Raw genomic sequence first — 24,573 nt, 5'->3', positions numbered from 1 at the left:
CCCCCCCCCTCCTGTCACGTATGTGCCCCCCAGTTTATAACAGACGACAGAACATTATAATTGGGGTTTTCTTTAAAATTGGTTTATACACAATTAGATTTTATGTGAAATCGTCCGTTCATGTGAGACTGTGCACACGACTCTGGCCACCATGGCTGATAGTCCAGGACATTGGGGGTCCGCACTGTGCATATTACAGCAGGGAGCCCCCCGATTACTGCAGAGAATGACATCAGATTAGTTCATTAGGAAATTTAAAAAACAAAAAAAAACACACAACCCTGCAGCCGCCGTCTCTACTTTGGTCTCGGCTCCGCTTCATTCACTGACCCTGAGCTCAATCCCATCTTCTACTCCAGTCACATCCAAAGCTGCGGCTCAGCCAATATCCCATAATGCACTGCTTTTTGCTGCGCACATTGCATCTCCCATAATGCAACACAGCAGAAGATGTGTGCAGCCCGGGAGCAAACCGGAGATCCACAGAATTGTGACTGCAGCTCCGGCTGTGACTGGAGTATAAAGCCCGTCCATGCTGCCAACACAGAAGTGAATCCAAAACTGGGGGAAAAAAAAAAAAGTTTTAAAAAATAAAAATCAAGACACAACAACGTTCCTTTGTCAGTGTCCGAGCAGAAGGGGTTAAAAGTGCCAGTGCCGGGCGGCGGCTCGTCCGGGCGGGTCACAGTGGTCGTGCGGTGGATGCTGGTCAGGATCAGGAGGTGCAGAGGCAGCGCCGGTTATTTGCTGCGCAGCAGCGCTTTGTAGAGAGTGAATCCCACGACGGCGGCGACTGTGGCTCCCAGCGCCACCCGCAGCCAGAAGGAGGCCGTGCTGAGCTCCATGTCGTGCAGGTGCCTGCGGGGGAGGGGGGAGAGAAACGTCAGGGTACAAGGCGGGAACATAGGCACAATGTGAGGACCCTGCAAACAGCCCCACAAAGCTCACCTTCCATAGAGAAAAGAGACTATAAGGTTCAGCTGAAGGAAACGCTGATCATATAATGTGGGCTGAGCCTGCCGACGTCGGGGGTCCAGCTAGACCCCATGGCGGTGCCTTTGACATTAGTCTGGATTTTAACAACTTAGGTCCGGCTTTAACCATCAGGCGGAACCACCCCCCCCCCCCCCATCTATAAATCAATGGCGTCCAATACTCACGGAAAGGCAGCAGCCGTGGCCAGCTTGTTGTAGATGGCTTTGTCCAAGGAGCCCTGGCAGCTGAAGTGGTACGGTGTCGGCAGCCGGTGCTTGTGGCAGAACTCGGCAGGGGAGATCCCGTGCTGCTGCTTCACTTCTCCTTGGTCCCATTTACACCCCACAAACAGACAGGGCGTCTGACTCTCCATGTAATGTTGCTGCAAGAGAGGAGACGCCGAGGGGCGAGTTATAAAGGGGAGGTAAATATGGCGACCATTCCAGTAATCTGGCGCTCAACAATCCGGAATCTGTGGTCAGGGGTGGTGGACCAGAGGGAATCTCAGGGCACAGATCACACCCTGGGGGGCTACTCATCCCTGGGCACCCCAATAGTCTGGCATCACACTTCATCCATGGATGCCGGACTATTGGACTTATACAGAGCGTGAGTGGTAGAGGTTGTAACCAGCCCCGGCGCCCCCGGGCGCACACCTTGTAGATACTGGCGCAGTAGTTAAAGGATTTGGGGTCAGTGACATCGTACATCAGGCAGGCGACGTCGCAGGCGGCATCCGACTGTTTCAGGAACTCCGTGTCCACGTCCACTTCAAAAAGCTGAAGGAAGCAAACGGCAGACCAAAAGTCAGTGCACCCCCTAATTCTGAATTACAGTCTCATCAGAGGTCCCCCCTCCACGCTTTGCACTGCAGCTTTGCTTTTTCAGATTGGCACAAAAAGGGAGATTTCCATGAGAACTAAATGACGATCAGGACTGACGATTACAAGGTGGAAGGGGCTATAACACCCAATAATGGCCGCCCTCATGCCTGGTAGTGTACAGGAAGCTGCTCTGAGACGCTGATGTGTGGTGTACGGGCGGCATACAGACGTGCGGAGTAAGGGCGGCACACAGACGTGCGGTGTACGGGCGGCACACAGACGTGCGGTGTAAGGGCGGCACACAGACGTGCGGTGTAAGGGCGGCACACAGACGTGCGGGCAGTGCAGTGTACGGGCGGCACACAGACGTGCGGGCTGTGCAGTGTACGGGTGGCACACAGACGTGCGGGCAGTGCAGTGTACGGGCGGCACACAGACGTGCGGTGTACGGGCGGCACACAGACGTGCGGTGTACGGGCGGCACACAGACGTGCGGTGTACGGGCGGCACACAGACGTGTGGTGTACGGGCGGCACACAGACGTGCGGTGTACGGGCGGCACACAGACATGTGGTGTACGGGCGGCATACAGACGTGCGGAGTAAGGGCGGCACACAGACGTGCAGGCAGTGCAGTGTACGGGCGGCATACAGACGTGCAGGCAGTGCAGTGTACGGGCGGCATACAGACGTGCAGGCTGTGCAGTGTACGGGCGGCATACAGACGTGCGGGCAGTGCAGTGTACGGGCGGCACACAGACGTGCGGTGTACGGGCGGCACACAGACGTGCGGGCAGTGCAGTGTACGGGCGGCATACAGACGTGCAGGCTGTGCAGTGTACGGGCGGCATACAGACGTGCGGGCAGTGCAGTGTACGGGCGGCACACAGACGTGCGGAGTAAGGGCGGCACACAGACGTGCGGTGTACGGGCGGCACACAGACGTGCGGGCAGTGCAGTGTACGGGCGGCATACAGACGTGCGGAGTAAGGGCGGCACACAGACGTGCGGTGTACGGGCGGCATACAGACGTGCGGAGTAAGGGCGGCACACAGACGTGCGGTGTACGGGCGGCACACAGACGTGCAGGCTGTGCAGTGTACGGGTGGCACACAGACGTGCGGTGTAAGGGCGGCACACAGACGTGCGGGCAGTGCAGTGTACGGGCGGCACACAGACGTGCGGGCTGTGCAGTGTACGGGTGGCACACAGACGTGCGGGCAGTGCAGTGTACGGGCGGCACACAGACGTGCGGAGTAAGGGCGGCACACAGACGTGCGGTGTACGGGCGGCACACAGACGTGCGGTGTACGGGCGGCACACAGACGTGTGGTGTACGGGCGGCACACAGACATGTGGTGTACGGGCGGCATACAGACGTGCGGTGTACGGGCGGCACACAGACATGTGGTGTACGGGCGGCATACAGACGTGCGGAGTAAGGGCGGCACACAGACGTGCAGGCAGTGCAGTGTACGGGCGGCATACAGACGTGCAGGCAGTGCAGTGTACGGGCGGCATACAGACGTGCAGGCTGTGCAGTGTACGGGCGGCATACAGACGTGCGGGCAGTGCAGTGTACGGGCGGCACACAGATGTGCGGAGTAAGGGCGGCACACAGACGTGCGGTGTACGGGCGGCACACAGACGTGCGGGCAGTGCAGTGTACGGGCGGCATACAGACGTGCAGGCTGTGCAGTGTACGGGCGGCATACAGACGTGCGGGCAGTGCAGTGTACGGGCGGCACACAGACGTGCGGAGTAAGGGCGGCACACAGACGTGCGGTGTACGGGCGGCACACAGACGTGCGGGCAGTGCAGTGTACGGGCGGCATACAGACGTGCGGCGTAAGGGCGGCACACAGACGTGCGGTGTACGGGCGGCATACAGACGTGCGGAGTAAGGGCGGCACACAGACGTGCGGTGTACGGGCGGCACACAGACGTGCAGGCTGTGCAGTGTACGGGTGGCACACAGACGTGCGGGCAGTGCAGTGTACGGGTGGCACACAGACGTGCGGGCAGTGCAGTGTACGGGCGGCACACAGACGTGCGGGCAGTGCAGTGTACGGGCGGCACACAGACGTGCGGGCAGTGCAGTGTACGGGCGGCATACAGACGTGCAGGCAGTGCAGTGTACGGGCGGCACACTGCGGCTCTATCTGCGGTGTACGGGCAGCAGCACTTACAATGAGATGCTTCTCCTGACCGCCCACGAGCACCGTGTTAACGGAGTAGAAGGAGGGCTCCCTGAGGGTCCGCAGCTGCTCCTGAGTGCGGAGAAGACAACATGTCAGCGTGGGCCCCAGAGAGATGGCGTGCAGGTAATATAGTAATGCTGGGGCGAAGAAGCTTTGTCATGGACCAGGCAGATAACAGGCACCAGAGATAAGCGAGGCTGAAGGTCGCCCACAATCACCAGCATCTGATAATGGCGACAATGGAGGTGCCTCTCACCTTCACTAGTGATCTCTGTTATCTGCCGGACCAGGTCTCCGCTTTCTGCGTATGATGGGAAGGAGACAATGACCGGTAATTTGCCCCCTCACCTCCAGGTTCTGCCCCAGGAACGCCCGCAGGAAGGCAGATTTACCCGTCCCGCGGGGGCCGATCACTTTACATAGAAAGACGTTTCTCTGCGTCTGTCCCTTCTCCAGGTCAATCCGCTTCTCCCGGGTCACTGAGGGAGAAAAGAAGACGCGTCCAGTAATAATACCCATCGTAGAGGAAGGTGTCCCCTACAGACGTGGCCCGCCACCGGTCAGCCGAGCTCAGGTCTGGCCTCACCCGCGGGTGACATGTAAAGCAGCACTCCGGACCCCCGACGTACCGGTGATGGCCTGCGTCTGGCTGTCCTGCTCACAAAGGATCGGATACCCCAAATACCCCAGATGTTCCAGGCAACGATGGACGTCCAGATAAGCCACCAACCTGTGAGGAGGAAAAGGAGGACAATGCAGGACCTGGCAGGACCATGGGATACGCGAGACAGAGCGAAGAACTTACGTCCACTGGCACATGAACCCGTGGAGGGGCAGCAAGCCGCTCTCTGCCAGGCACACGGTGCTGCTCAGCTCCGGGCCCCAGGGGGTGTACGGAAAGACGCTGAAGAAGCTCTGAAGCTCCGAGCGACTCAGGGCCCCATCACCATCCTGAGGACACAGGGGGAGACTGTAAGGAGCAGACTAGGGGGTAACAGAGGGGTCATCATCTGACCAGGGCCCCCCAAAGTAAGAGACCCCTATTCTGACTCGTGATTTCTAGGTACATTGGATTTTCCTGCAATCAGCCAACCAGCTTTAATCCCTTTAACCATAACCAAACCCAATGGCCCTGATCTCCACCAGTCTCAGGACGGGGGGCTTCTGCGCTCCTCACCAGGTCGTGCTTCTCGAAAATCTTCTGGAGGAACTGATAGCCAAAATGGTTGAGCTCAGTGGAGGAGTCATGGGGGACACGCAGCCTGCAGGGGGGAAAAAAAGAGACGTCTAACCAACATGGCCGCCCCTGAGTGCGGGTAGTTATACCCCAACCCCACCTTATTGCGGGATAACCAGGTCATACTGAGCCCTCAGCAGCGGAGGAGAACTGACTGACAACCCTAGAAGGTGACTACACTGGTTGTCAGCCATGTATTCTCATATGAAGCTGCTCGTGAAGGGTTAAGTAATATTTAGCATCGGGCGCAGTCACGTCTGCCGCGTGTGAACAGATTTTCAATGCAGATGCCGCAGTCAGCCGCATGCTCCGTGATGGCTCAATAAAAGCTGTTCTTGGCTGTGAGACTTCTGGCGCGGAGGCAGAGCGATCCCCGGAGCAGAGCGGCAGCCGTGCTGGGAGCAATGCTCTGCACGCTGCTCCGCACCCCACAATATAGGAAGATGAACGGGGGCCTAAACTGCGAAAGAGACGCGTCCTGACTCACGGAGGATAGAGGTAGTCGTCAGTGAGCTCCAGAGTGTCGTCATATCCAAAGCGTCGCAGTATCGTCCATGTGGTCTCGTGGCGCCCCCGCTGGATGAAGAGGGTATTGAGGAAAAGGAAGCCTGGGATTAAAAAGGAAAACCTCTTATTTGTGGAGCACAATGGCCGCCCTCACGGCAGATCGCTGCTGTCGTCTCTCCCGACTCCCGGATACAGACATGCTCAATTATTTTTATTTTTTTTCTTGAATTAAAAGTTGGAAGACCCCTTTAACGCCTACTCTTAAAGGGAAGGTTACCTGAAAATCTTTTCATTTCCCCAATATATGCAAACTACACAAAACATCTCTCAATGATCTGCCGTTTTGTGTACACAGCTCCTGTGAAAAGCTGCACGGCGTCGAATTTGATCAGATGTTTGCTAAGCCTGTAACCATGGAGACACATAAGTCTGCGCAGGAGCTGAAGACACTAAATAGTATAACATCCTGGATCACACTCTTTGCAGGGTCACTCATGTTGCCTACGACCCGAAACACCTAATCTCACCGTTCAGCGTCAGTCCGTTGTCCCGCACGCCGTCCGCCGTATTCTTTCTGACGACCATCTTCACGTCTTCCATGGCCTGAGGAACCAAGGGGTTCCCGAAACAGGACTGCTACCTCCCAAGAGATAGCGAGACACCAATCAGAAAAAAGGAGGTGACTGGTATAAACAGACAGAAGGGTCATACACCCCGGGGTGGAGGAGGCCGTGGAGGCTGGGGGCATGGGGACAAGTCAGGGGCCACGGTGGAGGCAGGGAGGGCAGCCAAAGAGACAGACAGGAGGTCGAGAGGCAGGGAGAGATACCTGGAAATAGTTCAGCTCGTCGTCGCTCAGGATCTGGTTGTTGTCCTGGTCTGAGATGGTGAATATTCGGGTCAGCGCCTTCCTGCACTGCGGCCGGAGCTGGAGAAGAGTCAGACAATCATCCGCTGCCTGACCCCGGCCTCCCGCATCTCACCTACGTGGACACTGTAACCCCCCCGGCAGGTGCCATATTGCCCACCATACCATCACTTTACATTGCGCTGGACAGGGGGGTGGAGAGGACCCCCGTCCTGCGTTCAGGTGCCGCGTACCTGCTTCTCCTCCGGGTCGTACAGCGGGGCGGTGGGGTGGAGGACAGCTTTCTGGGCGTAGTAGAAAACTTCAGAGATATTCTTGAGATTTTTGGCCGAACACTGGAGAATGGAGAAAGCTGGCGGTGACTTTCATATAGGTATTATACCGGCGTAATGTCGCCATCTCACATCACCCACTGGGGGCGCCGCACCTCATCCACAGAGCCACTTACCTCCACGCAGGTCTCGATTTCTGAAAATTGGTTCATAATTGGGAGGATGGACTCCATGGAGCTGCCGCATTGGAGGTCGGACTTATTCCCCACCAGGATTATGGGAAGCCTGGAGGGAAGAGAAAGCTGATAAGACGCCGGGCCGCTGCCCATCATCAGCGGGAAAGGGGGGACGGACACAACTGTACCGGGAGTTTCGCTCCACATGGCCGTTAACAAGTGGGATCCACTTTGAGGAAATCTGGAAGGAAAAATCCTAATTAGTAATAAGGTTATTAATATAAATGTAATTATATGTGAGGACATCGGGCCCCGGGGAACGTGCGGAGCCTGGATATACCGGGACATGCACTCCCTAATCCTTTACATACCGCACCTGTCAGCTCCTTGTCCCTCTCTCTCTAGAGCGTCACCTGCAATATGTAATATTCTATTCTGCACCCACAGCGTCAGATGTACCGGACGCAGCGTGAGGAACCGAGGCAAAGGAGGTCACAAGTATAAAGCGCAGAGAATGGAGGAGAAGAGCTGGGCTGCAAACCCTCTACAGCTCGAACTAGCTACATAATGACATACTGCACTCCCTGCGGCCACCACTAGAGGGAGCTCACTGCACATTACATAGAGCTCCCCTGTGTTTACATACGGAGCTCCCTCTGCAGGCAGAGTATTATAACATGTAACTGAGTGCAGAGGATTTGGAGCTCTGTATTAGGAAAAACTGACCCCCAATCACTATGAAGTAATCAGCACAGAATTTTGGACCAAATCACATAATAAAAAATAAATGATTGGGTGAATTTAAAGGAGTCTATCAAGTGTAACATATAGCAGCACATCAATGTCATAAGGAGCGCAGCTCTGAAGTCGCAATCCTCACCTTCTCAATGGTGCTGGGCTCAGACACATCATATATAATGCAGACAACGTTCGCCTGTTGGAGAGAAATGAAAATCAAATCACAGAATCAGCAGCAAAAGTCAGAAAAGAAAAAAATAAATCAGCTCTCTCCCCCCAGAGCCCGCACTGCCGCTCTACAGTCCTCAGGGGCCACATACAGGAGTCACCGCAGAGCCCGCACTGCCGCTCTACAGTCCTCAGAGGCCACATACAGGAGTCACCGCAGAGCCCGCACTGCCGCTCTACAGTCCTCAGGGGCCACATACAGGAGTCACCGCAGAGCCCGCACTGCCGCTCTACAGTCCTCAGGGGCCACATACAGGAGTCACCGCGGAGCCCGCACTGCCGCTCTACAGTCCTCAGGGGCCACATACAGGAGTCACCGCAGAGCCCGCACTGCCGCTCTACAGTCCTCAGGGGCCACATACAGGAGTCACCGCGGAGCCCGCACTGCCGCTCTACAGTCCTCAGGGGCCACATACAGGAGTCACCGCAGAGCCCGCACTGCCGCTCTACAGTCCTCAGGGGCCACATACAGGAGTCACCGCGGAGCCCGCACTGCCGCTCTACAGTCCTCAGAGGCCACATACAGGAGTCACCGCAGAGCCCGCACTGCCGCTCTACAGTCCTCAGGGGCCACATACAGGAGTCACCGCGGAGCCCGCACTGCCGCTCTACAGTCCTCAGGGGCCACATACAGGAGTCACCGCAGAGCCCGCACTGCCGCTCTACAGTCCTCAGAGGCCACATACAGGAGTCACCGCGGAGCCCGCACTGCCGCTCTACAGTCCTCAGGGGCCACATACAGGAGTCACCGCAGAGCCCGCACTGCCGCTCTACAGTCCTCAGAGGCCACATACAGGAGTCACCGCAGAGCCCGCACTGCCGCTCTACAGTCCTCAGGGGCCACATACAGGAGTCACCGCAGAGCCCGCACTGCCGCTCTACAGTCCTCAGGGGCCACATACAGGAGTCACCGCAGAGCCCGCACTGCCGCTCTACAGTCCTCAGGGGCCACATACAGGAGTCACCGCAGAGCCCGCACTGCCGCTCTACAGTCCTCAGGGGCCACATACAGGAGTCACCGCAGAGCCCGCACTGCCGCTCTACAGTCCTCAGGGGCCACATACAGGAGTCACCGCAGAGCCCGCACTGCCGCTCTACAGTCCTCAGAGGCCACATACAGGAGTCACCGCGGAGCCCGCACTGCCGCTCTACAGTCCTCAGGGGCCACATACAGGAGTCACCGCGGAGCCCGCACTGCCGCTCTACAGTCCTCAGGGGCCACATACAGGAGTCACCGCAGAGCCCGCACTGCCGCTCTACAGTCCTCAGGGGCCACATACAGGAGTCACCGCGGAGCCCGCACTGCCGCTCTACAGTCCTCAGAGGCCACATACAGGAGTCACCGCGGAGCCCGCACTGCCGCTCTACAGTCCTCAGGGGCCACATACAGGAGTCACCGCAGAGCCCGCACTGCCGCTCTACAGTCCTCAGGGGCCACATACAGGAGTCACCGCGGAGCCCGCACTGCCGCCCTACAGTCCTCAGAGGCCACATACAGGAGTCACCGCAGAGCCCGCACTGCCGCTCTACAGTCCTCAGAGGCCACATACAGGAGTCACCGCGGAGCCCGCACTGCCGCTCTACAGTCCTCAGGGGCCACATACAGGAGTCACCGCGGAGCCCGCACTGCCGCTCTACAGTCCTCAGGGGCCACATACAGGAGTCACCGCGGAGCCCGCACTGCTGCTCTACAGTCCTCAGAGGCCACATACAGGAGTCACCGCAGAGCCCGCACTGCCGCTCTACAGTCCTCAGGGGCCACATACAGGAGTCACCGCGGAGCCCGCACTGCCGCTCTACAGTCCTCAGGGGCCACATACAGGAGTCACCGCAGAGCCCGCACTGCCGCTCTACAGTCCTCAGGGGCCACATACAGGAGTCACCGCAGAGCCCGCACTGCCGCTCTACAGTCCTCAGAGGCCACATACAGGAGTCACCGCAGAGCCCGCACTGCCGCTCTACAGTCCTCAGGGGCCACATACAGGAGTCACCGCAGAGCCCGCACTGCCGCTCTACAGTCCTCAGGGGCCACATACAGGAGTCACCGCAGAGCCCGCACTGCCGCTCTACAGTCCTCAGGGGCCACATACAGGAGTCACCGCAGAGCCCGCACTGCCGCTCTACAGTCCTCAGGGGCCACATACAGGAGTCACCGCGGAGCCCGCACTGCCGCTCTACAGTCCTCAGGGGCCACATACAGGAGTCACCGCAGAGCCCGCACTGCCGCTCTACAGTCCTCAGGTGCCACATACAGGAGTCACCGCAGAGCCCGCACTGCAGCTCTACAGTCCTCAGGGGCCACATACAGGAGTCACCGCAGAGCCCGCACTGCCGCTCTACAGTCCTCAGGGGCCACATACAGGAGTCACCGCAGAGCCCGCACTGCCGCTCTACAGTCCTCAGGGGCCACATACAGGAGTCACCGCAGAGCCCGCACTGCCGCTCTACAGTCCTCAGGGGCCACATACAGGAGTCACCGCAGAGCCCGCACTGCCGCTCTACAGTCCTCAGGGGCCACATACAGGAGTCACCGCAGAGCCCGCACTGCCGCTAAACAGTCCTCAGGGGCCACATACAGGAGTCACCGCAGAGCCCGCACTGCCGCTCTACAGTCCTCAGGGGCCACATACAGGAGTCACCGCAGAGCCCGCACTGCCGCTCTACAGTCCTCAGGGGCCACATACAGGAGTCACCGCAGAGCCCGCACTGCCGCTCTACAGTCCTCAGGGGCCACATAGAGGAGTCACCGCGGAGCCCGCACTGCCGCTCTACAGTCCTCAGGGGCCACATACAGGAGTCACCGCAGAGCCCGCACTGCCGCTCTACAGTCCTCAGGGGCCACATAAAGGAGTCACCGCAGAGCCCGCACTGCCGCTCTACAGTCCTCAGGGGCCACATACAGGAGTCACCGCAGAGCCCTCACTGCCGCTCTACAGTCCTCAGGTGCCACATACAGGAGTCACCGCAGAGCCCGCACTGCCGCTCTACAGTCCTCAGGGGCCACATACAGGAGTCACCGCAGAGCCCGCACTGCCGCTCTACAGTCCTCAGGTGCCACATACAGGAGTCACCGCAGAGCCCGCACTGCCGCTCTACAGTCCTCAGGTGCCACATACAGGAGTCACCGCAGAGCCCGCACTGCCGCTCTACAGTCCTCAGGGGCCACATAAAGGAGTCACCGCAGAGCCCGCACTGCCGCTCTACAGTCCTCAGGTGCCACATACAGGAGTCACCGCAGAGTCCGCACTGCCGCTCTACAGTCCTCAGGGGCCACATAAAGGAGTCACCGCAGAGCCCGCACTGCCGCTCTACAGTCCTCAGGTGCCACATACAGGAGTCACCGCGGAGCCCGCACTGCCGCTCTACAGTCCTCAGGGGCCACATACAGGAGTCACCGCAGAGCCCGCACTGCCGCTCTACAGTCCTCAGGGGCCACATACAGGAGTCACCGCAGAGCCCGCACTGCCGCTCTACAGTCCTCAGGTGCCACATACAGGAGTCACCGCAGAGCCCGCACTGCCGCTCTACAGTCCTCAGGGGCCACATACAGGAGTCACCGCAGAGCCCGCACTGCCGCTCTACAGTCCTCAGGTGCCACATACAGGAGTCACCGCGGAGCCCGCACTGCCGCTCTACAGTCCTCAGGGGCCACATACAGGAGTCACCGCGGAGCCCGCACTGCCGCTCTACAGTCCTCAGGGGCCACATACAGGAGTCACCGCAGAGCCCGCACTGCCGCTCTACAGTCCTCAGGTGCCACATACAGGAGTCACCGCAGAGCCCGCACTGCCGCTCTACAGTCCTCAGGTGCCACATACAGGAGTCACCGCAGAGCCCGCACTGCCGCTCTACAGTCCTCAGGGGCCACATACAGGAGTCACCGCAGAGCCCGCACTGCCGCTCTACAGTCCTCAGGGGCCACATACAGGAGTCACCGCGGAGCCCGCACTGCCGCTCTACAGTCCTCAGGGGCCACATACAGGAGTCACCGCGGAGCCCGCACTGCCGCTCTACAGTCCTCAGGGGCCACATACAGGAGTCACCGCGGAGCCCGCACTGCCGCTCTACAGTCCTCAGGGGCCACATACAGGAGTCACCGCGGAGCCCGCACTGCCGCTCTACAGTCCTCAGGTGCCACATACAGGAGTCACCGCGGAGCCCGCACTGCCGCTCTACAGTCCTCAGGGGCCACATACAGGAGTCACCGCAGAGCCCGCACTGCAGCTCTACAGTCCTCAGGGGCCACATACAGGAGTCACCGCGGAGCCCGCACTGCCGCTCTACAGTCCTCAGGGGCCACATACAGGAGTCACCGCGGAGCCCGCACTGCCGCTCTACAGTCCTCAGGGGCCACATACGGGAGTCACCGCGGAGCCCGCACTGCCGCTCTACAGTCCTCAGGTGCCACATACAGGAGTCACCGTGGAGCCCGCACTGCCGCTCTACAGTCCTCAGGGGCCACATACAGGAGTCACCGCAGAGCCCGCACTGCCGCTCTACAGTCCTCAGGGGCCACATACAGGAGTCACCGCAGAGCCCGCACTGCCGCTCTACAGTCCTCAGGGGCCACATACAGGAGTCACCGCAGAGCCCGCACTGCCGCTCTACAGTCCTCAGGGGCCACATACAGGAGTCACCGCAGAGCCCGCACTGCCGCTCTACAGTCCTCAGGGGCCACATACAGGAGTCACCGCAGAACCCGCACTGCCGCTCTACAGTCCTCAGGTGCCACATACAGGAGTCACCGCAGGGCCCACACTGCCGCTCTACAGTCCTCAGGGGCCACATACAGGAGTCACCGCAGAGCCCGCACTGCCGCTCTACAGTCCTCAGGGGCCACATACAGGAGTCACCGCAGAGCCCGCACTGCCGCTCTACAGTCCTCAGGGGCCACATACAGGAGTCACCGCGGAGCCCGCACTGCCGCTCTACAGTCCTCAGGGGCCACATACAGGAGTCACCGCGGAGCCCGCACTGCCGCTCTACAGTCCTCAGGGGCCACATACAGGAGTCACCGCAGAGCCCGCACTGCCGCTCTACAGTCCTCAGGGGCCACATACAGGAGTCACCGCAGAGCCCGCACTGCCGCTCTACAGTCCTCAGGGGCCACATACAGGAGTCACCGCAGAGCCCGCACTGCCGCTCTACAGTCCTCAGGGGCCACATACAGGAGTCACTGCAGAGCCCGCACTGCCGCTCTACAGTCCTCAGGGGCCACATACAGGAGTCACTGCAGAGCACAGCGATGGGCTGCAGCGCTCGCGTGTGCTCGTGGCAGAGGCAGTGTGCTTACTAGGAGAGTAATAGTCATTTCACTACATTTCCTGCTTCATTACATTTGTTTTAAGTTCTGGACAATCCCTTTAATATCAGACATTTCCATGTTCAAAATAGGGCGCGTATAGGGGGTCTGGAGAAGTTCCCCAATATCCGTGATCGGACCCCCTCCCCTGCTCTGCTTCCTCGCTATTTCTTACCACCTTTTCTGTCAGCCATTAAAAGGTAACAAACACTGAGGACTCTCAATTCTGATTCCCCTTCTTTGTGCCCAGCACTGTCCTCCGCTTTCCCTGTACACGGACTGGTACAGTGCCTATAACCACCACCAGAGGGCAATCTGTACACAACAGCACACGGCTACTATTATTCTGAATACAGATCGCCCTCTGGTGGTGGAAGTAGGAAATGCAGGAGTTCTTTTTGCAGATGATTTGGCTTTTAGCGGTTACTACAACCCCTGGCAAAAATTATGGAATCACCGGGCTCGGAGGATGTTCATTCAGTTGTTTAATGCTGTTGAAAAAATAGAATTAGACTTACCGATAATTTGGTTTCTAATAACCCTCCACGACAGCACCAAAGGAGGATGTCACCCCACCCTAATAGGGACAGGAAACACAAAGAGGTCAAATAGCCCCTCCCTCATCCTCCCTCCAGTGTCTTATAAAGGACCACACAAGTATGGATGCTTCAAATTATATTTATTCAAATTAAATGATTGGCTAACCAAGCCTGGGAGGGAATTACCAGTGCTGTCGTGGAGGGTTACTAGAAACCGAATTACCGGTAAGTCTAATTCTATTTTCTCCAATAACCCCCCATGACAGCACCAAAGGAGGAGTACCAAAGACTCATGTTTAGGGAGGGACAATGGCCTGAAGCACTTTCCGCCCAAAGGCCAAGTCTTTAATGGACATTAAATTAAGTTTGTAATGCTTGGTGAAGGTATGGACCGAGGACCATGTAGCTGCTCTACATATCTGCTCGAGGGAAGCGCTAGCCTTCTCTGCCCAGGAGACGGACATGGCTCTAGTAGAGTGTGCTTTCAGTGTCTCTGGTGGTGAGAGATTTTGGATCTGATATGATTCCACAATTGCTTTCTTGATCCAAGTAGCGGTGGTAACCTTTGAGACCTTCTTCCCTCTGTTCTGACCAGATGGCTGAATAAAGAGGTTCTGATCCTTCCTCGAGGCCTCTGTTTTTTGGAGGTAGTGAAGAACAACCCGCCTTACGTCCAAAGTATGGTATTCTTCTTCCCTTTTATTTTTTGGGTCTTGACAGAAGGAAGGAAGAATTATCTCTTGAGACCTATGAAAGTCTGAGACCACCTTTGGCAAGAAAGATGGGTCCAGTTGTAGAATAATCCTATCATCCAGGATTCTCAGATAGGGGTCATTCACTGAGAAGGCCTGGATTTCTCCCACTCTCCTGGCTGTGGTAATCGCTACTAGAAATGTAGTTTTCCAGGCTAATTTATCCAGCTCTACTGAGGCCAAAGGTTCAAACAGTGGTAGTGTCAGACCTTTAAGGATGATAGTAAGATCCCAGGAGGGAACGTGGTTAATTATTCTGGGACGCAGGCGAGTAGCTGCTGTCATGAACCTTTTTACCCATCGGTGTTCAGCTAGGCTCTGGTCAAAATAAATACTCAGGGCCGCGATCTGAACCTTGAGGGTGCTGGGTCTAAGGCCCTTCTCCAGCCCCTCTTGTAGAAAATCCAAGATCTGGGTCATGTCAGGATGCCGAAGATCTGGTATATTTGGTTTATACCATGCGAGGAAGGTCTTCCATATCTTACTGTATATGGAGTTTGTGATTTGTTTCCTACTTTTTTGTAGGGTATGAATTACTCGATCTGAGAGTTCCTTTGGCCTTCAGGATTGTGAACTCAGAAGCCAGGCCGCTAGATGGAGGTTCTCTGGATCTGGATGGAGTATTGGACCCTGATGGAGAAGGTTCTTGATTGCTGGCAGAATGAGGGGTCCCTCTATGCTTAAACTGTTTAGTGCACAGAACCAGCTCCTTTTGGGCCAAAGTGGGGCTATCAAAATTATCTTGACCTCCTCGGTCCTTACTTTCTGTAAGGTCTTGGCTAGCAATGGAATTGGGGGAAAAGCGTAAGCCAGATGGAAACGCCACGGGTGAGCTAATGCATCTATCCCCAGGCATACGTCGTCTGGATCTAGGGAGAAGTATTTTTCTGCCTTGGTGTTCTGGCATCTTGCAAAGAGGTCCACCTCCGGACGACCCCATTGTCTGGTCAGCATGTGAAAAATGTCTGAGTCCAGCTCCCATTCCCCCGGATGGATATTCCTTCTGCTCAGAAAATCGGCCTGGATGTTGTCTGAGCCTTTTATGTGCAGACCTGATAAGGAACGAAGATGTCCTTCTGCCCAGAAGAATATTCTTGCCGAGATAATTTTTAGATTCTCATACCTTGTACTCCCTTGATGGGACAGGTGAGCTACGGTAGTCATGTTGTCTGAATAGACTTTTACGTGTTTGCCCGTAATGATTGGAGCCGACATTTTGAGTGCCTCCTCCACTGCCTTTAACTCGGAGAAGTTGGAGGATCTCCTGCTGGTCTCTTCTGTCCAGACCCCTTGGAAGGGGGTTTGAGCCACGACGGCTCCCCATCCCGTCTTGCTGGCGTCTACCGTGACTGTTATCAGAGGGAACTGAGACCATGGAACCCCATTTCTTAGGTTTCTTGGGCTGAGCCACCATGATAGGGATGTCTTCACATAATGAGGGATCATGATCTTCCTGTTTAGGGAGTCTGGGGATCCGTCCCACTGTGCAAGAATATGGGCTTGCAACACCCTGGTGTGAGCCTGAGCCCAGGCTACGGATTGGATGCAGGCTGTCATGGAGCCGAGGGTTGACATGGCAGACCTTAGGGACACTCTGTTCAGGGCCTTCAGATTCGATATCTTGGATCTCAAAAGTATCTTTGTCTTTCGGTAGGAAGGAGGTTTGTCTGGCGGAGTCTAGTAGAACACCCAGAAATGTTTTTTCTGTGGCAGGGACCAGGTCTGACTTTTGATGATTTATCAGCCACCCTAGGGTGGTCAGGATCTGGATTGTTCTTTGCAGATTTTCCCGGAGTGATTCCACCGAGGGACCTACTAATAAGAAGTCGTCGAGGTAGGGAATGATGCTGATTTTTTCTTTTCTGATTGAAGCCACTACCTCTGACATAATTTTGGTGAATATTCTTGGTGCTGAGGATATCCCGAACGGCAATACGTTGAATTGAAAATGTAACGTTTGATCCTCTTGAACCACCGCAAAGCTTAGAAATTTCCGCCGGTATGTTGGATGTATAGGGACGTGATAGTATGCGTCCTGTAAGTCGATGGTTGCCATCACATATCCTTGTCCTATCAAGGGAACTGCTGATCTGATGGACTACATCTTGAATCTTCGGTAATGATGTATTGGTTTAAGGGTTTCAGATTTATTATTATTCTGTAGGTGCCGGTTGGTATTCTTATCATAAACAGGCGTGAATAGTGGCCTGTGTGTCTTTCTGTTTTTGGGACCGGTGAAATAGCCCCCCAAGGATAGTAGGTCTTTTAGGCCGGACAGCAGTGCGGTTCTTAATCTCGGGGAGGTTAGACGAGTTATCCTCACTTTTCTTGGAGGATATGAGGAGAATTTGATCTTCATCCCTTCTTGAATTACCTTCAAGACCCATTGACTGGAGCAGATCTTTTGCCATTGGGGAAGGTATTTCATGATTCGTCCCCCCACTGCTCTGGCGTCACCGCTTCTGTTGTCGCTGTCCTTTTGGGAAAAAAATATTCCTATCTTTCCCCCCTTTGGGGTAGCTCCACCGACCGGACTTGCCTTTCCCCTTGTACTGGGGATTCTGTTCCCGAGGGGGGGCAAAAGGGGGTCTTCTTGTAGTGTCTGGGTTCTGGCAAGGACTTCTTTTTATCAGCCGCCTTCTCCAGGAGGTCGTCAAGGGCCTGGCCAAACATATATTCCCCCTGAAGGGAATGGAACAGAGTTATATTTTGGAGGTCACATCACCGTTCCACATTTTCAGCCATAGTGCTCGCCTTGTGGAGTTTGATAGGGCTGCTGCGCTGGCGGTTACTCTCACAGATTCCGCTGAAGCATCTGCCAGAAAGTCAGTGGCCTTCTGTAGCAAGGGTAGAGAAGCTTGTATCTCCTCTCTGGATGTGCCCATAGCCAGATGCTCTTCAAGTTGGATGAGCCATCTCGACATGGATCGTGCAACACACGTGGAGACTACATTAGTGTTCAGAAGGACTGCTGATGTCTCCCAGGATTTCCTGAGAAGGCTGTCCATCTTGCGATCCAGACGATCCTTCAGTTGCGACGAATCCTCGAATGGTAATATTGTTTTTTTAGTGACTCTTGCCACTTGAATATCGACCTTAGGTATCTCGGTTCAACATTTTGAAGTTTCTTCATCTACCAGAAACCTGTCTTTCAATTCTGCTGGTGTATTCAGTCGTCTTTCAGGATTTTCCCATCCTGGATGTTTTTATGTATCGGGAACACCATCTTTTTCTTTGAACGGAGACCACCGAACATCTCTTCCTGGACTGATCTAGTGGGCTTCTCTTCTTCCACCTCCATCGTTCTTCTACTGCTGAGAGGAGGTCTTCCATAAATTAAGTTGAGAAATAATATTTCTTATTTTCCGGACCTTCCTCTGCTGGACTAAGTTCATCTTCTTCTATAGGGTCTTCTGGAAGGGATACTTCGTCCTGGGAGTCCGAGTCTCATCTTTCTTCCAGGGAAATTTTCCTCTTTTCTGCCTTTGGAGGCGAATCAGAAGTGGATCGGGAAAAGGAGGCCAATGAAGACTGAACTTCCTGACGGACTATACCCTTGATTTCATCTATGAGGGACGGCTGCTCTTCCCTAATAATCTTCTCTGTACATTTTTGGCAGAAATATTTCTTGTTTGAAGAAGATAGTTTTTTTGCGCATATAGCACACTTCCGGCTAGACTTATTTCCTGGTGCAGGACCCTTGTCCCCCTAAAAAAAGAGGGAGAAGGGTAATTAATGTATCAATTCTAACCTGCACCTAGGAAAGGACCCCCAGTGCCAGACTTACTGGGACTGGAATCGCGCTTGGCTCCGCAGACATGGAGAAGATAGATTACTGACCATCCAGTGTATAAATATAAAAAACAGATTAGGTGCTACCTTAGATGTCTTCTGTCCAGGGCTCTTATATAGGCGACTGGAAACAGCGCTTTCCCTCATTCCCTGGGGAGGAGGGTGGGAAGGCTCCTCCCCCTTGGTCTAATTGGTGAAGCAGGAAAAGCTGCGAACACCTGCGGGTTTTTTTTTTTTTTTTTTATTATTATCCCTTTCAGAGGCCAGATTGTCCTAAACGGACCGGAAGTAACCTAAGGGACCCTGTTTCGGCGTCCCCTGTCACTTTCCGGTCGTTTTTAGGTAACTGCGTTCCAGGGTGGAACGCAGACTGGAAGTGACGTTTATCCAGCGGCCCGCGTCACTTCCGGGATCCGGTGCTCGTCTCTCCCGCTATGGAGAACGCAGGAGGCCGCCTGAGAGGGGGGAGGAGCTGGGCTGGAGAGATCGAGGAGGCCTCCAGCCCGACACCCACCGGACCTTATCCACAGGTGCGGACTCGGTGGGGATGGGGGTCCCGAGTCCCAGAGGAGACGGGAGCAGCATAAGGGGAGGAGGAGAACACCGCTCGGTCCCAGCCGCCCGGCTTAAAAGGTATGCTGGGTCTCTTCCGCCAGCACAAAGCACCCTGGATGACCTCTTCATCCCAATAGGGACAGGAAAAACACTGGAGGGAGGATGAGGGAGGGGCTATTTGACCTCTTTGTGCTTCCTGTCCCTATTAGGGTGGGGTAACATCCTCCTTTGGTGCTGTCGTGGGGGGTTATTGGAGAAAAAGCAGATCACAGACATGGCACAAAACTAAAGTCATTTCAAATGGCAATTTTAGGGCTTTAAGAAACACTAAAAGAAATCAAGATTAAAAATGTGGTGCTCAGTAAGGGTAATTTTTTTCAGACCAAGCAGAGGGGAAAAATTATGGAATCACTCAATTCTGAGGAAAGAATTATGGAATCACCCTGTAAATTTTCATTTCCAAAACTAACACCTGCATCAAATTAGATCTGCTCGTTAGTCTGCATGTAAAAAGGAGTGATCACACCTTGGAGGGCTGTTGCACCAAGTGGACTGACATGAATCATGGCTCCAACACGAGAGATGTCAATTGAAACAAAAGAGAGGATTATCAAACTCTTAAAAGAAGGTAAGTCATCATGCAATGTTGCAAAAGATGTTGGCTGTTCACAGTCAGCTGTGTCTAAAATCTGGACCAAATACAAACAACATGGGAAGGTTGTTAAAGGCAAACATACTGGTAGACCAAGGAAGACATCAAAGCATCAAGACCGGAAACTTAAAGCAATATGTCTCCAAAACGGGAAATGCACAACAAAACAAATGAGGAACGAATGGGAGGAAACTGGAGTCAATGTCTGTGACCGAACTGTAAGAAACCGCCTAAAGGAAATGGGATTTACATACAGAAAAGCTAAACATAAGCAATCATTAACACCTAAACAGAAAAAAACAAGGTTACAATGGGCTAAGGAAAAGCAATCGTGGACTGTGGATGACTGGATGAAAGTCATATTCAGTGATGAATCGCGAATCTGCATTGGGCAAGGTGATGATGCTGGAACTTTTGTTTGGTGCCGTTCCAATGAGATTTATAAAGATGACTGCATGAAGAGAACATGCAAATTTCCACAGTCATTGATGATATGGGGCTGCATGTCAGGTAAAGGCACTGGGGAGATGGCTGTCATTACATCTTCAATAAATGCCCAAGTTTACATTGATATTTTGGACAGTTTTCTTATCCCATCAATTGAAATGATGTTTGGGGATGATGACATCATTTTTCAAGATGATAATGCATCCTGCCATAGAGCAAAAACTATGAAAACATTACTTGAAAGAAGACACATAAGGTCAATCTCATGGCCTGCAAATAGTCCGGATCTCAATCCAATTGAAAATCTTTAGTGGAAGGTGAAGAAAATGGTCCATGACAAGGCTCCAACCTGCAAAGCTGATCTGGCAACAGCAATCAGAGAAAGTTGGAGCCAGATTGATGAAGAGTACAGTTTGTCACTCATTAAGTCCATGCCTCAGAGACTGCAAGCTGTTATTAAAGCCAGAGGTGGTGCAACAAAATACTAGTGATATATTGGAGTGTTCTTTTGTGTGTTTGTTTTTCATGATTCCATAATTTTTTCCTCAGAATTGAGTGATTCCATAATTTTTCCCTCTGCTTGGTCTGAAAAAAATTACCCTTACTGAGTACCACATTTTTTTTTCTTGATTTCTTTTAGTGTTTCTTAAAGCCCTAAAGTTGCTATTTCAAATGACTTTAGTTTTGTGCCATGTCTGTGATCTGCTTTTTTTCAACAGCATTAAACAACTGAATGAACATCCTCCGAGCCCGGTGATTCCATAATTTTTGCCAGGGGTTGTAAGTGGCTGTTCCTCGCGGTTATCTGCCGGGCAGCACGTGTGACGCTTCTCTTACCTTCGCAATCTCATCCCTGATCTCATCTTCCGTTTGCTCCACTTCTATGGATATAAGAGAAGAACAGGAGCATCTGTTATACTGCAGGACGGAGGATTATCACTGTATAATGATCCAACATCAACATCACTGGGAACACAGAAGTCCTCGAACCCTGTGCAGACTGAGATGTACGTGCACAGCTATGATTCGGTCTAATCAGGGATTCAGGAGCCTGATCTGTCTGTCCTCCATGCTTTACACTTCTGCTCTGATCCACTAATAGCTCTACTCCATGACGCCAGCTGAGGTGTCAGGGTATTATCATTATTATTTATTATTATAGCGCTATTTATTCCATGGCGCTTTACATGTGAAAGAGGGGGTATACATAGCAAACAACAATTAGAATAATCTTGAACAATACAAGTCGACGACTGGTACAGGAGGAGAGAGGACCCTGCCCGTGAGGGCTCACAATCTACAAGGGATGGGTGAGGATACAGTAGGTGAGGGTAGAGCTGGTCGTGCAGCGGTATGGTGGAGCGGTGGTTACTGCAGGTTGTAGGCTTGTCGGAAGAGATAGGTCTTCAGGTTATTTTTGAAGGTTTCCACGGTAAGCGAGAGTCTGATGTGTTGGGGTAGAGAGTTCCAGAGTAGGGGGGAAGCACGGGAGAAATCTTGTATGTGATTGTGGGAGGAGGAGATAAGAGGGGAGTAGAGAAGGAGATCTTGTGAGGATCGGAGGTTGCGTGCAGGTAAGTACCGGGAGACTAGGTCACAGATGTATGGAGGAGACAGGTTGTGGGTGGCTTTGTATGCCATGGTTAGGGTTTTGAACTGGATTCTCTGGGCAATGGGGAGCCAGTGAAGAGATTGACAGAGAGGAGAGGCCGGGGAATAGCGGGGGGACAGGTGAATTAGTCGGGCAGCGGAGTTTAGGATAGATTGGAGGGGTGCGAGAGTGTTAGAGGGGAGCCACAGAGCAGGAGGTTGCAGTAGTTGAGGCGGGAGATGATGAGGGCATGCACTAGTGTTTATGCAGATTCTTGAGTAACGAATGTGCGGATCCAGGAAATATTTTTGAGTTGGAGTCAGCAGGAAGTGGAAAGGGCTTGGATATGTGGTTTGAAGGAGAGATCAGAGTCCAGGGTTACCCTGAGGAAGCGAGCTTGCAGGACTGGGGAGAGTGGGCAGCCATTGACATTGATTGATAGGTCAGGTGGGGGGATGAATAAGAAAGTGGAAAAACGATGAACTCTATTTTATCCATGCTAAGTTTTAGAAATCTGGCAGAGAAGAAGGATGAGATGGCGGACAGACATTGTGGGATTCTGGTTAGTAAGGAGGTGATATCGGGTCCAGAGAGGTAGATCTGTGTGTCATCAGCATAGAGGTGATAATGAAAGCCATGAGACTCTAGGAGCTGTCCCAGGCCGAAGATGTAGATGGAGAAGAGCAGGGGTCCTAGAAATGAACCTTGGGGGACACTGACAGATAGGGGGCGAGATGAGGAGGTGGTCTGTGAGTGGGAGACGCTGAATGTCCGGTCTGTTAGGTATAAGGAGATCCAGGATAGGGCCAAGTCTGTGATGCCGAGAGATGAGAGTCTGTAGTAAGAGGGAATGGTCCACTGTGTCGAAGACAAATGCCAGGTCCAGAAGGAGGAGGATGGAGTAGTGTCGCTTGGATATGGCGGTTAGTTGGTCGTTGCTGACTTTAGTCAGGGCAGTTTCAGTGGAGTGCTGCGGTCGGAAACCAGATTGGAGGCGGTCGCAGAGGGAGCAGGAGGAGAGGTGAGAGGACAGCTCAAGAGGGTATGAAGTAGTCTGAAACCCATCTCCTCCATGAAACATCAGACTTCCGTTCTGTCCCTCCCCCATGCTTTACACTGCAGGGGCATATTTGTTGGCTGAATTTACATATTCCACCAGGCCCACCGAGCAGCTAATGTGTATGGCGCCCCCTGATGTCAGATGTTGGGAAAACAAGGATCCAGCAGATGAATTCCAATATGCACAATTCTTCTTGAGGGGAGATAAGACATCTCCAGATGGTGTAACTGAGAACATGCAGAGTCTGCGGAGGGTGAATGGAGGAGGCATAAAGGAAACAGCAATACACTGTGTACGGTCAGCCTTATCCTCATGCTTTACACTGCAGTTACTCTCTGTACCACCCCAGCAATCAGAAGATATAACGGGGGAACAAAGGCCGGACACACATTAGTCCCGAACCGCTACGTACCAATCATATAAATACACGGCTGTCATGCAACGTATAGAACTGACGTGTCCACCAGAGGGGCTCTGCACCCGCACAGGGGAGGTTTCAGAGAAGGGACGGGGGCTCTGCAGCCAAATAAGGAGAGTCCCAAGGAGGGATTGGGGCTCTGCGCCGGCACAGGGGAGGGTCCTGAGAAGGACAGGGTCTATCCTGATGGGACCCCTCTACCTGCTCACATAAACCTTTCTTCTCCTCCTCCCGGCAGCTGCAGGAGGACGGCGCTCCCCAGATCATTATCACGGGCGTCCCTGGGCAGTACGGTCATGTTATAACAGGAGTACCCCCCCCAACAGAGCGGCTGTCAGCACAGACGTCACAATTACACGGAGTAACAATTCCCTACACGGCCCCCGATTACCAGACGTGTCCACGATGTGTGTGGGCACTCGCTCTGGCGTCACGTCGGCCGGGATGGTGATCTCCTCCGCACGGGCCGGCACCTGGTGGAGGGAGAGGATGAGGGGGGTCAGTACCAGCAGTAACACTGAGACTACCACTCCCAGTGTGCTCTGACAGCCTGCTGGGAGTTGTGGAGCGAGCGGTAGATGATGACGTCGCCGCACGTACCTGATCCGGGAACTCCTCCCCCACCAGCGCCATGATCAGAGACGTCTTCCCCACTTGGGCTGCGGGACGAGAGGAGGAGACGGCTCAGTACAGACGGAGGAGGGGGCCGCACAGGCTCTGGGGACCCCACTAATGCTGAGAAGTGGTGGTCCCGCGTGTGCAGGGCAGGGAGCCGCTCGGGCACCATCACCTCGTTACATTAGTGGGGTCCCAGCTGTCAGCACGTAGAGATGCTTTATATAAAGGGACAGCACATAAAATACCGGGGGACATTCTCCATAACTTCTCTCCAGTCACATCCAAAGCTGCATCTCAGGTCACCTGAGCGCAGTGCATTGTGGGCGCACAGATGCTGGGTCACATGACCTGGTTATGCAGCGGAACTGCAGCTTTGGATGTGACTAGAGAATTACACTGACATCCCGGAGATCACAGCCAGAAACTACAACCCCCGGCGGCCGTGTGTGACAGGACGCGTCCATGTGCAGAGGTGACATTGACGGCCCGCGCCGCCCTCAGCACCCCGGGACACAACCCGCCGCCTCCCCTCCCCCATGTGCCCCCCACTCTCACCCTCCCCCAGGAGGAGGATCCTCACGTCCCGCTTCATGATCCCGGTGCCGCCAACATCGACTTCCGGGTGTCCAGGCGGACAACCAGCGACAAGACTCCTCCACTTCCGGCGTCTCTGCGGCTACCCTTACGTCACTTCCGTCACACGCTTCCAAGCGCGAGTAAGAGGCGTCAGGATGCCATGGTAACGAGAGAGGGGCGGAGCTGACACCTGGCGGAGCGCACGTAGCCCCGTGGGAGGGAGCAGTCACGTGACTGCAGGTGATG

At 54.4% G+C, this 24,573-nt stretch overlaps 1 protein-coding gene across 1 annotated transcript; it reads right to left on the bottom strand.

Annotated features, from left to right (window-relative positions):
* Positions 1-60: 60 nt before the first annotated feature.
* RHOT2 (ras homolog family member T2) lies at positions 61-24,465 on the bottom strand. Its single transcript, XM_073648575.1, has 19 exons — positions 24,307-24,465; positions 23,734-23,792; positions 23,525-23,606; positions 20,902-20,945; positions 7,940-7,993; positions 7,248-7,300; positions 7,060-7,168; positions 6,845-6,946; positions 6,573-6,671; positions 6,271-6,379; positions 5,724-5,844; positions 5,177-5,261; positions 4,805-4,950; positions 4,629-4,729; positions 4,348-4,478; positions 3,988-4,068; positions 1,632-1,754; positions 1,161-1,357; positions 61-858 (listed from the first exon to the last, which is right to left on the bottom strand). The coding sequence occupies exons 1-19, from the start codon at positions 24,341-24,343 to the stop codon at positions 741-743; spliced, it is 1,851 nt and encodes a 616-aa protein (XP_073504676.1). The 5' UTR covers positions 24,344-24,465; the 3' UTR covers positions 61-740.
* Between the last annotated feature and the right edge of the window lie 108 nt (positions 24,466-24,573).

This window comes from Phyllobates terribilis, unplaced genomic scaffold (assembly GCF_046119375.1).
Source record: "Phyllobates terribilis strain yellow unplaced genomic scaffold, ASM4611937v1 Scaffold_9__5_contigs__length_417890890, whole genome shotgun sequence".
In the NCBI taxonomy this organism is placed as follows: Eukaryota; Metazoa; Chordata; class Amphibia; order Anura; family Dendrobatidae; genus Phyllobates; species Phyllobates terribilis.
The sequence above is the reverse complement of the archived record's forward strand: the minus strand, read 5'-3'. Positions and strand labels throughout refer to the sequence as shown.

What these genes read in the sequence shown, in the direction of transcription:
- RHOT2 (XM_073648575.1), bottom strand. Translation starts at nt 24,343, where the DNA reads ATGAAGCGGGACGTGAGGATCCTCCTCCTGGGGGAGG. An exon ending in GGGAGGAGTTCCCGGATCAG is followed by an intron (nt 23,607 to 23,733) that starts GTACGTGCGGCG and finishes TCCCTCCACCAG; the next exon opens with GTGCCGGCCCGTGCGGAGGA. An exon ending in GGGTTCATGTGCCAGTGGAC is followed by an intron (nt 4,730 to 4,804) that starts GTAAGTTCTTCG and finishes TCCTCCTCACAG; the next exon opens with GTTGGTGGCTTATCTGGACG.